General features: G+C 37.4%; 1 protein-coding gene across 3 annotated transcripts in view; it reads right to left on the bottom strand.

The window, feature by feature from the left end:
• TTC27 (tetratricopeptide repeat domain 27) overlaps positions 1-13,376 on the bottom strand; it is a 170,791-nt gene that overhangs the window by 92,527 nt on the left and 64,888 nt on the right. For all 3 annotated transcript variants that reach the window (XM_054023921.1, XM_054023918.1, XM_054023919.1), the window contains exon 9: positions 13,169-13,235. In XM_054023921.1, coding sequence (XP_053879896.1) covers positions 13,169-13,235 — 67 coding nt within the window. The remainder of the gene's footprint in view (positions 1-13,168; positions 13,236-13,376) is intronic.

The following is a 13,376-nucleotide window of genomic DNA, read 5'->3' on the forward strand; positions in this document are numbered from 1 at the left end:
GGTGACAATGCACCATTTTACAAAAGCAAGGCTGGCAAGTGTACATATGCTGAACTACTGTAGAAACAAGTTATTTTTGTCAAGGGGATATTGAACATACACTATTGATAAACCAGACATTTTACAGAATACAAGTATTAATAAAATACTATTTTATTTAAAATGCTCTGTGAAAACTGGGTTAAGAAATACCAGTTTCATGTGAAAATCCTAGTTACTTTCAGCTGAATATAAAAATGCAGTTCATTCAAAGGCTATAATGAACTAACTTCAAGCTGTAGTGTGTTATTTTTTCTTCTTTAATAATCTGCTAAAGATTTTATAATTTGCATAAAATGATAATTTGTATTTAAAAACATTACCCCCGGGGTCCTGCAGCTTTGAAAGTAAAAGAAAAAAGATCAGAGGAAGAAAGACCTTATGGTTGAGGCACTGGACTGAGACTCAGGAAACCTGGATTCAATTCTCAACTCTGCCACAGAAATTCCTCTATTACCTTAGGCAAATCTCTCAATCTTCCTGTTTCTCAGGTTCCCCATCGGTAAGATGGGGATAATACTTTTTTCCCCCGTTTTTGTTTGCCGTGGTCTATTTAGATTAGACTTTTTGAGGCAAGGGACTATCTATTATGCATTTGCAATAACACCCAGCATAAAAGGGCACAATTTTCTGTTGGGTCCTCTAGGCATTACTCAAACAAATAGAAATGAGGCTTATTAAATCATTTTAACATACTATATTTTTGTATAATTTTAGGGGTGAACAGAGCTTTCTTGTGTCTAACTCTTAAAATAAGTCAGAATACAGCAAGGTAAAGCGGTTTAATAACACTAATTATTATTATTACCAAGATCTGTTAGACATCTAGCAAGCAAATTACATTCATGTACATAATTATATGTACAGTTTACTATTGGGGTATGACTTCATTTCCATAGAAAAAGGGTGTGGCCAGAAATACATAATATACTCACTGCAATAGTAGTGATAACCATGAAATAGTTGGACTACGTAAGGATAACCACGCAGGACTATGTAAATTATGGCCTTTAATCACACAACTTTAACTGACATATTTGCTTTCTGTCCACTGCTATTCCATATCCCATAGGATTGTGATTAACGCTCCAAATCTTTGACCTGTATCAAATCTCAGAGATGATCTTGAAAATAAAATCAAAACAACCTGCCAGATATATGGTTCCTTCCTTTTCCCTAAATATAGAATCTCCCAGAGCAAGCAATATTCAGTCTCAGGATATAAAACATACTTGTGTAGCTGCTGCTGTATTTAAATGGTATTCGAATTCAGTTTATTCTTAGCTTTAACCTCTCGTCAGTAATGTTTACAAAGGATTTTTTTCACTATTCAATAAAATACTCTCTACTAAGATACAGAGGGGAAAATATAGCAGTCTAAAAGTCTGAATGCAGAATCTTTACTGTTTGTGTTCCCACATTATACTTGGCTCGAGCCAGTGTTTTTATAGGACCTGATTCAGCAAAGCACTTTAGAAAATCCTTAAGCATATGCTTGGACACTTTGCAAAATCAAAGCCATAAACCCTAAATTAACTAAAAAACTTAAAATATAAAAACAAACAAACAAAAAAACAACTTCCTCCTTTGTGGCTCTTCCTTCTCTGTCCAGCAGCTTATGGACTGAAATATTTTGAACAAGAGTCTTAATTGATGAATCCCCAAAATACAATCCAATTGGGAGAATGCACAAAAGTTTGGATGCTTACCTAAAATTCTGGAGCCAATTAAATTTTACATGCAATTCTACCTCCAACTGCACTAAAACATTAAATGTTTACATTAAGAAACCACCTCTCCTGTGTTGGAAAACAGAAAGGAGGTTGTAAACTCTCATCTAAAAGGAAGCCTCAAACTGGGTTCATCCTCATCTAATTAAATTTTATTTTTTCAAACAGGTAGATGAGTAGAATAAATTGACATCACCAATTGATGCTCGTCTAGCATTGATTTCTTTAGAGATAATACATGAATTCAAGGTATTAAAACATTTCCCAATAGCACGGTCAATTAGGCGGAATGAAAAGTACCAAATGATTGTACTTAATTGCAATTTTAAAATATAACCAGTCTTATAGGACTGTGACAAAGGATCTGGCATTTGTCAATAATTCCTATTTAACAATATAGAATGACTGATATGAGGGAATTAGGAGGAAAAAAATAATTTCTGCTTAAAAGTCCAATATACAGAAATAGTACAGACTGATCTAATTTAGTCTAATACCAGGAACAATTTAACATGCAAATCAAAATTCTGGATTTTCTTGGATAGTTATGGAGCAAGGTAGGTCAAAACCACCTTTGAAACGTTTGACTGAGAACCAGGAAGTTGGGGAACCACTGCAGAACTAGGCCATGGGGCGGAAATGAGAGTAAGGGGAATGTTAGCATAAAGAAGGGACACTAACCACTGTATGGAGAACAGAGACTATTTCATCAACCCCCGGTAGATACACCACATAAAACAGCACTTTGTTGAAATGTGGATGTAACTCCACCCTGTTTTTATAATGAACTCTAAAACCTTTCAGCTGAAATCAATTATAGTAGTTACAACTTGACCAAAAAATTGATGGGGGTGGGATGGGGAATCCTGGGACACAGCAACCAGGTTGACTAGGGAAAAAAGTGAGCAGCTGAATTATAAAGGCAGAGAAGAAAATCTGTTAGTCACTGTCATCAAATTTAGTTTGCTTAACTTTTCAGAGCACAAGACTAACAAACCATTTCTTTAATTTTAATGTGGTTTTCTTGTTCTTTTCCTAATAAATATTGTTTAATGAGACCTTTGAAGTCTGTTGCTTGGGTAATTCCTTGCAGACTGTACCAAAAAACAAATCATCCAAAGAAGGAAAAGTGTCGTTGAAGCCTCTCCCCATTCAGATTCTTGCTCCCAAACCACACTACAAAAGCAGTCCTCTCCTATAAGATGTGTTGCAAGCAGTGCTGCCAGTCAGGTGGACTCACTGAAGACACAGACCAGAGAGGGGAATAGAGTTTAAGGAGATTAAAAAAAAAAAAAGTCAGTTATGTATAAATATGATGTTCTATAAAATAAAGCAACTTCAAACTGACCATTACTTAATCTCCATCTTGGAATGGAATGCAAACTTGTCCCCTGCAACACATGAACTACATCATCTAATTTTTTTAACCTGAAACCACAAAACACACTGAAAATAGTAACAGCAAAAATCATTAAGAATTCTTTGCTAATCCTACTCATAATACTTTATAAACATACATACTAAAAACTTTGTGAACAAGAACCCCAGAAACCATTTGAGCCATTGTGCATGACAACTCATCAGCATGAAGAGGCAGCTTCAGATTCTACTGTACTCAAGAGGCAGCAATCCAATTTCCCAGCAATGCTAATTGGACCAGAAAGCATACATATATTAAATTAGCAGTAAAATTTTGGATCTTGACATTCCTAGAAAGTGATTCACTCCTTTCCCTAGTGCCCCTTAGAGAAGAGGAAAAAAGAGAGCAGAATGGTCTTGAAATCATTTACCCTCTTACATTTGTTGGCACTAGTACAGTTCTGCTGTGAGAAAGTTTTTGCAGTGTTATAATCTTGTAACTGACAGAATCTATCATTTTTGAAAATGCTGCTCAGAAGATAAGGTGAAAAAAACTTTTTATAGAACCACAAAAGTTCCAACAGGAGAGCATTCTTAATGAGAATCTCAGTATTTTTTCTGGTTATAAAAAAAATATAAAGATACTTCACCCCTTTTCTCAGCAGATACAAAAATGAACTGCTTTTATTTAAGCTATAGAAGCAGTTTTTATAAACCAAATTCCCATGTTACTTTTGCAGAGATATTACTAATAATTTGGCATTGAAAATGTCATGTGCCTTGATTTGATCAGTCCCTAGTTCTCCTTTAATATCCCAAATGAAATATAGAGGTTGAGAAGAACAAATGGGAAAAAATGCATACAATTAAAGGGAGAAAAATGTCAATGCATATACATTTAATAAAACGTGCACTAAAATGTATTGCTTGATTTAAAAAGGGGCTAAGCATCTTTGGATCCTACTGACTTCAGTGGATGCCCACCTCCTTTGAAAAATCAGGCCAACCTCAAGATCAAATTCCATAATAAAAATAGTCTTATGGAATTATGGATCAGCACAGTGGAAAACCAAGGAACAGGAAGAATGGCTAGCATTACCATTTGGTCCATTTTTGGTTCCTTTGGTTTGGACAGGTCCCCTCTCAATCATACCTTGTTTTTTCAATCTGTTTCATCTGATTTTTCTAACTTATGCCTATATTTTCCTTGGCAAGAGAAGGTTGAATGTTCAACTTTTGTAGTCAGATCAACACGAACAGAACAGTAAGGCGGATAACTATTATGTAAGATTTGTTCTCCCTTTAAATGGTAAGAAAAAGATCTCTCGCAGATTGGAAATGTCTGAAGGGAGACAACAGCCAATCTTCCCTGCCCAATTTTATGCATCATAATAAAGGCACCAAGCTGCTCCACCCTCCATAAATCACAGAAATCTTAAAAGTATAGTGAACCAATGCAGTACACCTTTTCTTGTCCCCTCTTCTCCTCTTCATCACTCCACAGGCAAATCAAGATGGGATAGAGAATGAAATCAAGAAAAGGTGGGGAGCACATAGTGACAGTTTCCGCTGCACCATTTGTGTTTGCTCTCCCTCCTCACTATTGTGTTCCTAGTACCACTATTGAAGCTAGAGTCCTTTGATCATTGAATGCCAGAATGAACACTCCTCCCTGTGCTGCTCTAACCCATGCCCCTGGCCTGAGATCTAAAGGATCTCATAGCACTGAACTGGTGTGGCAAAGCCCTGCCCTACCCTGCCCCCAGCACCTCCCTTTTCCATGGAAATGTCTTTATCATCATTTCTGAACAGAATCCATGGAACTGGGGAGGGGACTATGTCAACAAAGACTGAGAAGAACCTAGAATTTAACAAAATGAAGCAATAACTACAGTCTGTTACAGAAACCAATAGAAGTACTATAATACTACTTTACATTCCAGTAATAGTAATGAACTTTCCTGCCTTACAGGTCACTGTATACACACAAGCCATATTTAATAGATATTTTAATGTTACATTTTTAACAATTTTTAATTTTCAAAATATTCTGAAGTCTCATGTACAGTTATCTTGTTCATTCATTCCTCTCAAACATACTGCAGTGAATGCATTAACCAGATCAAAGAAATTCGGAGTGAACAAATGAAATGAGCAAAAATTTAACAGAGGAAGAGCATTTTAGTTTTTAAGGACTCACATTTGTTGATTCACAAAAAGGATTTTTATGCCAATGCAAATATTAAGGGCACAAACATGAGGCGGTCTTTTTACATATTTGTGAACTTGTAGGGAAAAAATACTGCCCAATATCACACCAAACCAGTAACTGTTACAACTGTAATTTCTTCGCCTTAAACTAAGAAAATCCATTGACAACAGAGAAAGGGTAACTTGGTACATATTTTTGGGGATTTTAAATCTTTGTGGAGTTGGGAGTACTCAAACAATACAAAATCAGTATCTGGAAATGTTCTGAATTAGCTCCCCCTTTGTTTTCTTGCCCTATTTTCTACTTTCTACATAAAAGCTCTAAGAAACAAATGCTAATTCTGAAGAGATGATAATGACAGAGAAGTGTAAGTAGCACCAAAGAGAGGTGACAGCACATTTGTTGTCATAATTCTTTGTATTTTTTCCCTTTTGAAAATTACTGGTTTTTATGTGCTATTCAACAAGACAACACAAAAGGTCTGAAAAAAACGATACATGCCTAACTATGAGCAGGGACTCTACCTGATTGTGCAATGTTTAGCACAATGGGGCCCTAATTCCTCTTTGGGTTCCCCATGTGCTATCACAATAGAAATAAGATAAAATAATCCTTTAAAGAAAAGTGTTTCCTTAAATTCTTAAACACACAGGTAAAATATGGAATCACTATTTTAGCCGCACCTAAATCCAAATACTCATTTTGTGATTACTATAATTTGTACAGGAGCCAAAATGTTTAACATGAAGATATCTAGTTAACAATTTAATCACAAGAATGTGATAGCTCCAAAAATGGCTACACTAGAAAAGAGTTAATAATTTTAGTGTTCAATCTGGTACTTTTGTAAAAATCTTGACGATTACTGTATAGTTGTGCACAGCAAAGGCTATTAAATTCAAAGATGAAAAGAGTCCTACGTACACCCAAAATGTAATTCAAATCAAAGATAATTTACTATGTATATGTGATTCTTTAATTTCAGCTATAAATTACTCTATAAAGAAGACAAGCTATTAAAATATTTGTGTATGTGATGTTCGATTAATGGGTTTGAGCAAAAAAAAAAATCTATACACTAAATCTAGATTGCCCTACTCAGATGTAGGCCCATTACAGTCAATGAGATTATGGACACAAACAGGATTTGACCCAAAAATAATGCTTCAATAGTATTAACAGTACTTATTAATTAATTATCAGTACTGTTAGGGCAATACCAAAGCTCCCTGTCAAGTTCAATCATGTCTTTCAACTACAGTATTCTTCTTGTAGCATGATTCATGTCCCCACTGTAGCTCTCAATATTTTTAGGACTACAATCAACATTGATACAAAATTTCAATTAAGGACCTGAACCTGATAGATACTGAGCTCTTCAACTCAAATAGACTTCACTCAGTGTTCACGGCACTCTGCACCTTCCAAGAGGTGCTGGGTACCTGGCAGAATCAGGCCATTAGTGTGATCTTATTTTGTTAATGTCCCCTACTGTACTACCTTTATTTTAACTATGATTTAACTACATCCATTAAAAGGGAACTGCAGGCCACAAGTACTTCTTCTGATTAAAGGTGCCCACAGTAAAGGGGTCTCATGATGATCCACTGCCTTATTAAAGTGATTTAAGATTTCTGATGTTTCTTAAGATATCTTGAAAGGCATTCCTTTTTCCAGGAAAGACACATTTCAGCAGATATCAGATGAACGTATGACAACCATCTAACCAGCCTGCAGATTTAGGAATCCACATGTAGGCTGAAAAGATGCCTGCTCACACATACACACAGCAGTTTAAATAATGCTAGAGGAACCAAGGGCAGCATTATTATATGGCTTTTTTGCCCAATTTCATTGTATAGTTATTGTTTATATGCTTAAGAAGGTGCTTTGAACTAGCTTAAAAGAATTGCAACTGATTAATTTACAGGAAAACAACTGATGAGCAAATAAGCACATGCAGTGCCCTTTAAAAGTCTTCATTAATAGATGATTTAGGAGCCCTTGATGCACCAACTCTCCCCATCTTTGTATTTATTTATTTTTTTTAAACCCACGTAAGGTCAGATGTAATTTGGCTTGCCTAGTCTTCAGGTTATGATGGGACTCATTCTCTCAGCTGCAGGGTATGTCCGAGATTTTACTTGAGATTCTTCCACAAGATCCTTTCCTAACTACATACAATTTCAGGTTAAAGCATAAACCTAAGAGAGAGCCTTTGTTGATACAAAGTACCATATGAAGGCTAGAGTCTAATTTGTGCCTTTTGATTCCAGGCAAGATTTAGGATTGTGTGGTTACAAGCCACACATATTTTTACTTGGATTTACGATGTTACAATAAGTAGGCCATGGATCAACTGGCTCAAAAGATGAAATGAAGGAAAGAAGATTTGGATTAGGGTCACTGTGCGCAGTTAACTATGTGGTCCTAGGCAAGTGCTTCAAAGTGTTTTATTCTAGAAACATAAGAATGGCCATACTGGGTCAGGCCAAAGGTCCATCCAGCCCAGTATCCCGTCTATCGACAGTGGCCAATGCCAGGTGCCCCAGAGAGAGTGAACCTAACAGGTAATGATCAAGTGATCTCTCTCCAGCCAGCCATCTCCACCCTCTGACAAACAGAGGGTAGGGACACTAAGGCTAGGTCTACACTACCCGCCTGAATCGGCAGGTAGAAATCGACCTCTCGGGGATCGATTTATCGCGTCCCGTCAGGACGCGACAATCGATCCCCGAATCGACGCTCTTACTCCACCAGCGGAGGTGGGAGTAAGCGCCGTCGACAGAAAGCCGCAGAAGTCGATTTTGCCGCCGTCCTCACAGCGGGGTAAGTCGGCTGCGATACGTCGAATTCAGCTACGCTATTCACGTAGCTGAATTTGCGTATCTTAAATCGACTCCCCCCTGTAGTGTAGATGTACCCTAATACTGAGAAGGGAGTACAAGTAAAAACCACCATGATTTTCTAATAGTTGGCCACTAGATGGCATGATAATGCTATTCTATTTTTTTTTCTATGAAGAATTCACCCAAAAGATGGGCCTCTGCCACTTCACAAATATCAGTTAGTATGATTTCCTAAGCAATATCACATGAGCGATCATAAGACAGTTTACTTTTACTGCATAGCCCACATGCTATGTCGGTGTAATGTGTCCTGTTTTAACTCCTGAGCAGAAGTATTTATATTCTTGAAGAGAAAGTTAAAAAGGTAGGTGTAAGTCCAATCTTTGGTCATTTATAAGTACATATCTTACATGTGAGGGCAATCCAGTTAAAATGTAGGTGGTGAATCGTTTGCAAACAGTGCAGAGGTTGAGAAGTTTGCATATGATGTTTGAACAATTCTCAAGAATAAGCTAGCAAATATCAGTCTGCTCTTGGATAATTCACAAACCAATAAAAGGGCTAAAGTTATCAAATTATTCCCTGTTTATAGCTCTATTTGTACCTGTGTGATGGGACACAGGGCTCTGGGTTGCAGCACTTGAAAAGGGTCTAGGTTTGAGGTATCAAATCTCTCTCTTAATACAGGTATCCAGCTGGTGATCAGATCTTAATATGAAAAAGTTCCAAAAATGCAAGTCAGCAAGATTTAACCATCAGATTGTTAAACCTAATGGTTCAGGCTACATTTCTGGAATATCTATAATTTCGAGAGTAAGACTGTGTGAGTATCTTAAAAAATCCATGGCAGATTACAAATTGCAGATTTTTTTGTTCCTCAGCACTGCAATCATAGTGTGTTGTTCTAGAAAGATACCTGCCACCTGAGGAAATAGATTAGGATTAAGTACTGAAGATAAAATCCTGACTTCACTGAAGACTGTGACAAAACTCCCATTGACTTTAATAGGGCCAGGATTTTGCCCTGTAAATTTACAGTTAAGTAATGATTAAGGACAAAGATTAACTACACTGAACCCTTTCCAATCTTTATACTAGAAACAAGAAATCAGACCTATGAAATACAATAGTAATATTTCTGCAACAGATATAAATTTAACATCAGTTGGCCAGCCTTGAAGTGGTGGTGGATGTCAGTATTGTATTAACGTCGAGTCTGTTTTAATCTTTTGCACTTCTTTAATGCTTTCCTTGAGAATCTTAAAGCATTTTACAAACATTCAAGTAAATTTTGTATCTTCACTGAAAGACTTTTACAGATGGCTAACCAAGCAGAGTGACTTGCTTTCAAGGTCATACATCAAGTCAGCAGCACTGGAAATAATTTTTCTCCTTGGCTTGCCAAGCTCCATGACAACATAATATGTATAGGTGCTTGTAAGCAAATGGTTCAGGAAGCTGAGTGAATCACTATATAAATTACTCACATTTGTTTACGTAAGCTTTTCAGCCTTGTACTAGCAGATGATTTAAAATTAGCATTGCTGTGATAGATAAATTAAGCCCAGTGATATACAAGTATTTTTTAGTTTACACAGTGACAGCTGTTGTTTGGGTTTGAATTAATACTTTTAAAGAGGGGGGGGGAGTTTGAAAAAGAGGTGGGAAGGAGAAAGGTGAATGGTGAAATAAGGGGAATGGAGAAAGAGTTACGGTGTGAGGGAAGAGAAGAGAGAATGAGGCTTTACAAGATAATTCCAGAATGAAGGAATAAAAATATTTGAAGAAACGTTAAATAGGGACAAAAAATACAGGAGCGGAGGGAGAATATTAAAACACACAATCAAATAGAAAAGAGAATTAATGAATTTAGAGAAAAATATGTTTAAACTTAGAAACATTAGCCTTAAGATTTTCTTTGCAACCATACTGTACATGAACAGAACAATGCAGAATTGTCTTCTTGAGTCTGCAGACAGCTCCATCTCCTCTCCTCTGTTCATGACTGAGGGAATTTTAAAAGATTCTGGTCAGTTTCATGGCTGCTATCTAGAATCTTTGGGCAGCAATGAAACTACAGTATCAAGAACGTCAATATCATGCTGCTGTTGAGGACAGATATGAGCACCACAGTGGTAGACTCTAAAGATATACTAGGAGGAAGACAACCCAAAGAGCGAGTCTGGGGTGACCAGAGAGTAGTTGTGATCTCTTCACCACACTCCTTTACAGTAACTCAGGGTATGTCTACACCTCAATAAAACAACTGGGACTGGCCTGTATTAGCTGACTCAGGCTCAGGCTGCAGGGCTATAAAAATTGCATTATAGACATTTGGGCTAACGCTGGAGCTCTGCGACCTGGTGAGATGGGAGGGTCCCAGAAATTCTTTTCCTACCCTGATCTTGCAAGATGCTCCGATCAGACCAGAAAAGAAGATGTAACTAGACATCACCATCACCTTTATGGCTGTGTTCCTGAATAACTCTTGATTCACAGGGATGTCAGTTTCCTCCAACCTATTTTCTAGCAGTGTCCTTTTACCTTCTAATAAGATTAACCTTCATTGCAGAATTAACTTGAGTTATCTACACTGAAGTTAGTTTAGTTCAAGTGACAGGGGTCATGCTGAGAAAAGGGAGAAAAGGTGCAGGAATTGCACTGTATGTAAGAGAGCAGTGTGATTGCTCAGGGCTCCAGTATGAAAATGGAGAAAACCCAAAGACTCTGAACAGACTTAAGTTTAGAGGCGAGATCAACAAGGGTGATGTCATGGTGGACATCTGCTATAGACCACCAGACCAGGAGGATGAGGTAGACGAGGCTTTCTTTGGTCAACTAACAGAAGTTTCCAGATCACAGGCCCTGGTTCTCATGGAGGACTTCAATCACCCTGACATCTGCTGGGAGAGCAATACAGCAGTGCACAGACAATCCATGAAGTTTTTGGAGAGCGTTGGGGACAACTTCCTGATGCAAGTGCTGGAGGAACCAATTAGAGGCCATGCTCCTCTTGACCTGCTGCTCACAAGCAGGGAAGAATTGATAGGGGAAGTAGACGTGTGTGGCAACCTGGGCAGCAGTGACCATGAGATGGTTGATTTCAGGATCCTGACAAAAGGAAGAAAGGAGAGCAGTAGAATACAGACCCTGGACTTCAGAAAAGCAGACTTTGACTCCCTTAGGGAACTATTGGGCAGGATTCCCTGGAAGGCTAATATGAGGAGGAAAGGAGTCCAGGAGAGCTGGCTATATTTTAAAGAAGACTTATTGAGGGTATAGGAACAAACCATCCCGATGTGCAGAAAGGATAGTAAATATGGCAGGCAACCAGCTTGGCTTAACAGAGAAATCTTCGGTGAGATTAAACACAAAAAGGAAGCTTATAAGAAGTGGAAACTTGGACAGATGACTAGGGAGAAGTATAAAAATATTGTTTGAGCATGCAGGGGTGTAATCAGGAAGGTCAAAGCATAACTGGAGTTGCAGCTAGCAAGGGATATGAAGGGTAACAAGAAGCGTTTCTACAGGTATGTTAGCAATAAGAAGGTGGTCAGGGAAAATGTGGGACCCTTACTGAATGGGGGAGGCAACCTAGTGACAGATGATGTGCAAAAAGCTGAAGTACTCAATGCTTTTTTTGCCTCGGTCTTCATAGACAAGGTCAGCTCCCGACGGCTGCACTGGGTAGCACAGGAGATGAGCAGTCCTCAATGGTGAAAGAACAGGTTACGGACTATTTAGAAAAGCTGGACATGCACAAGTCCATGGGTCTGGAATTAATGCATCCGAGGGTGCTGAGGGAGTTGGCTGATGGGATTGCAGAGTCATTGGCAATTATCTTTGAAAACTTGTAGCAATCGGGGGAGGTCCAGGACAATTGGAAAAAGGCAAATACAGTACCCATCTTTAAAAAAGGGAAGAAGGAGAATCCAGGGAACTACAGACCGGTCAGCTTCTGCCACTCCCGATTCAGACACCCTAAAATGTTGATCTGTTAACACTCCCACATTGGTTAGCAAGTTCCATATCATCCTCCTTTGATTTTTTTTCTCTCTTTCTCGAACAACAATGCTTCAATTAACAGGCATTTAGGCCACTCACTGATGCACTTATTCTTGAACTATTGAACAACTATTGGATAACTATTGATTAATAAATTTTCACAATACTATTATAATTCTGAATATTTCAATAAAGTCTCCCCACCCACCACAAATTTCTTTTCTTCATGACAGACTTAGAAATGTTGATGAACCTTGACAATGGAACCAAGAACAAGTTCATAGAGTATTAATGCTAAAACCTGCATTTAGTGGGCCACTCTAAAGCACATTACAAAATCCTTCACTTTCAGAATAAGTCAAATATAACAGATAGAAACCATGCTAAAGAAATGTGTAAACAATACACATTTAGCTTTCCATGACTTCAGTTCAGTTAACTCCCAAAAAAGAATATGTATGCTCCTGTGTTTAAGGCTTTACAAGGATCAGAATACTGTTTCTGACTGCACTATTCTATTTAATTTACAAAAGACTCTTGAGAATTAGATGCTCACAAGGTAGGGAAGTACTTTCAGCACTAAATCAGTGTGAAGAATTTGTTGTAAGGGCCTGACCTGTAACCATTACATTTCAACTCCCAATAGGGAATCAGAATCTAAAATAGTCAGAAATTCTCTCATTAAATGTTTGTAAAAGACATTGAAATGAAAATAGTATTTGGGGTTTTTTAAATGTAAACTTTATAGTGCAGAGCTGGTGAAGCAAACAAGGCTGAATTTCAGCATTGATTTGAGAGAGAGAGAGAGAGAGAATGTGCTTTTTCATAATTATGGAAGCAACAGACCAAAACCAGATTAGATTTTATCCATAAACAATTTCACCAAAATAGTTGATGGGTCACAGCTTAGTACTTCACTTAAAGAAGTCAAAGGAAGATATAAATATAGTAAAAAACAGAGATAAGTTACTTACCGATGTAAATGCTAAAAGCTCCTCTTCAGTTAGCTTGTGTATTGGGTTGTTCTTTTGGAAATCTATGCTGTAAAACAAGAATTATTTTGACTATACACAAAATAATTTCAGTTCAATCAATACAATCTATATATAAAGCATGCTTCTCAAATTTGCAAAAAGCTAAAAACATCTTTTAGAAAACAATGTTATGAATAAAAAATGTTTT

The sequence above is a fragment of the Malaclemys terrapin genome, chromosome 3, assembly GCF_027887155.1.
Source record: "Malaclemys terrapin pileata isolate rMalTer1 chromosome 3, rMalTer1.hap1, whole genome shotgun sequence".
Lineage (NCBI taxonomy): Eukaryota > Metazoa > Chordata > Testudines > Emydidae > Malaclemys > Malaclemys terrapin.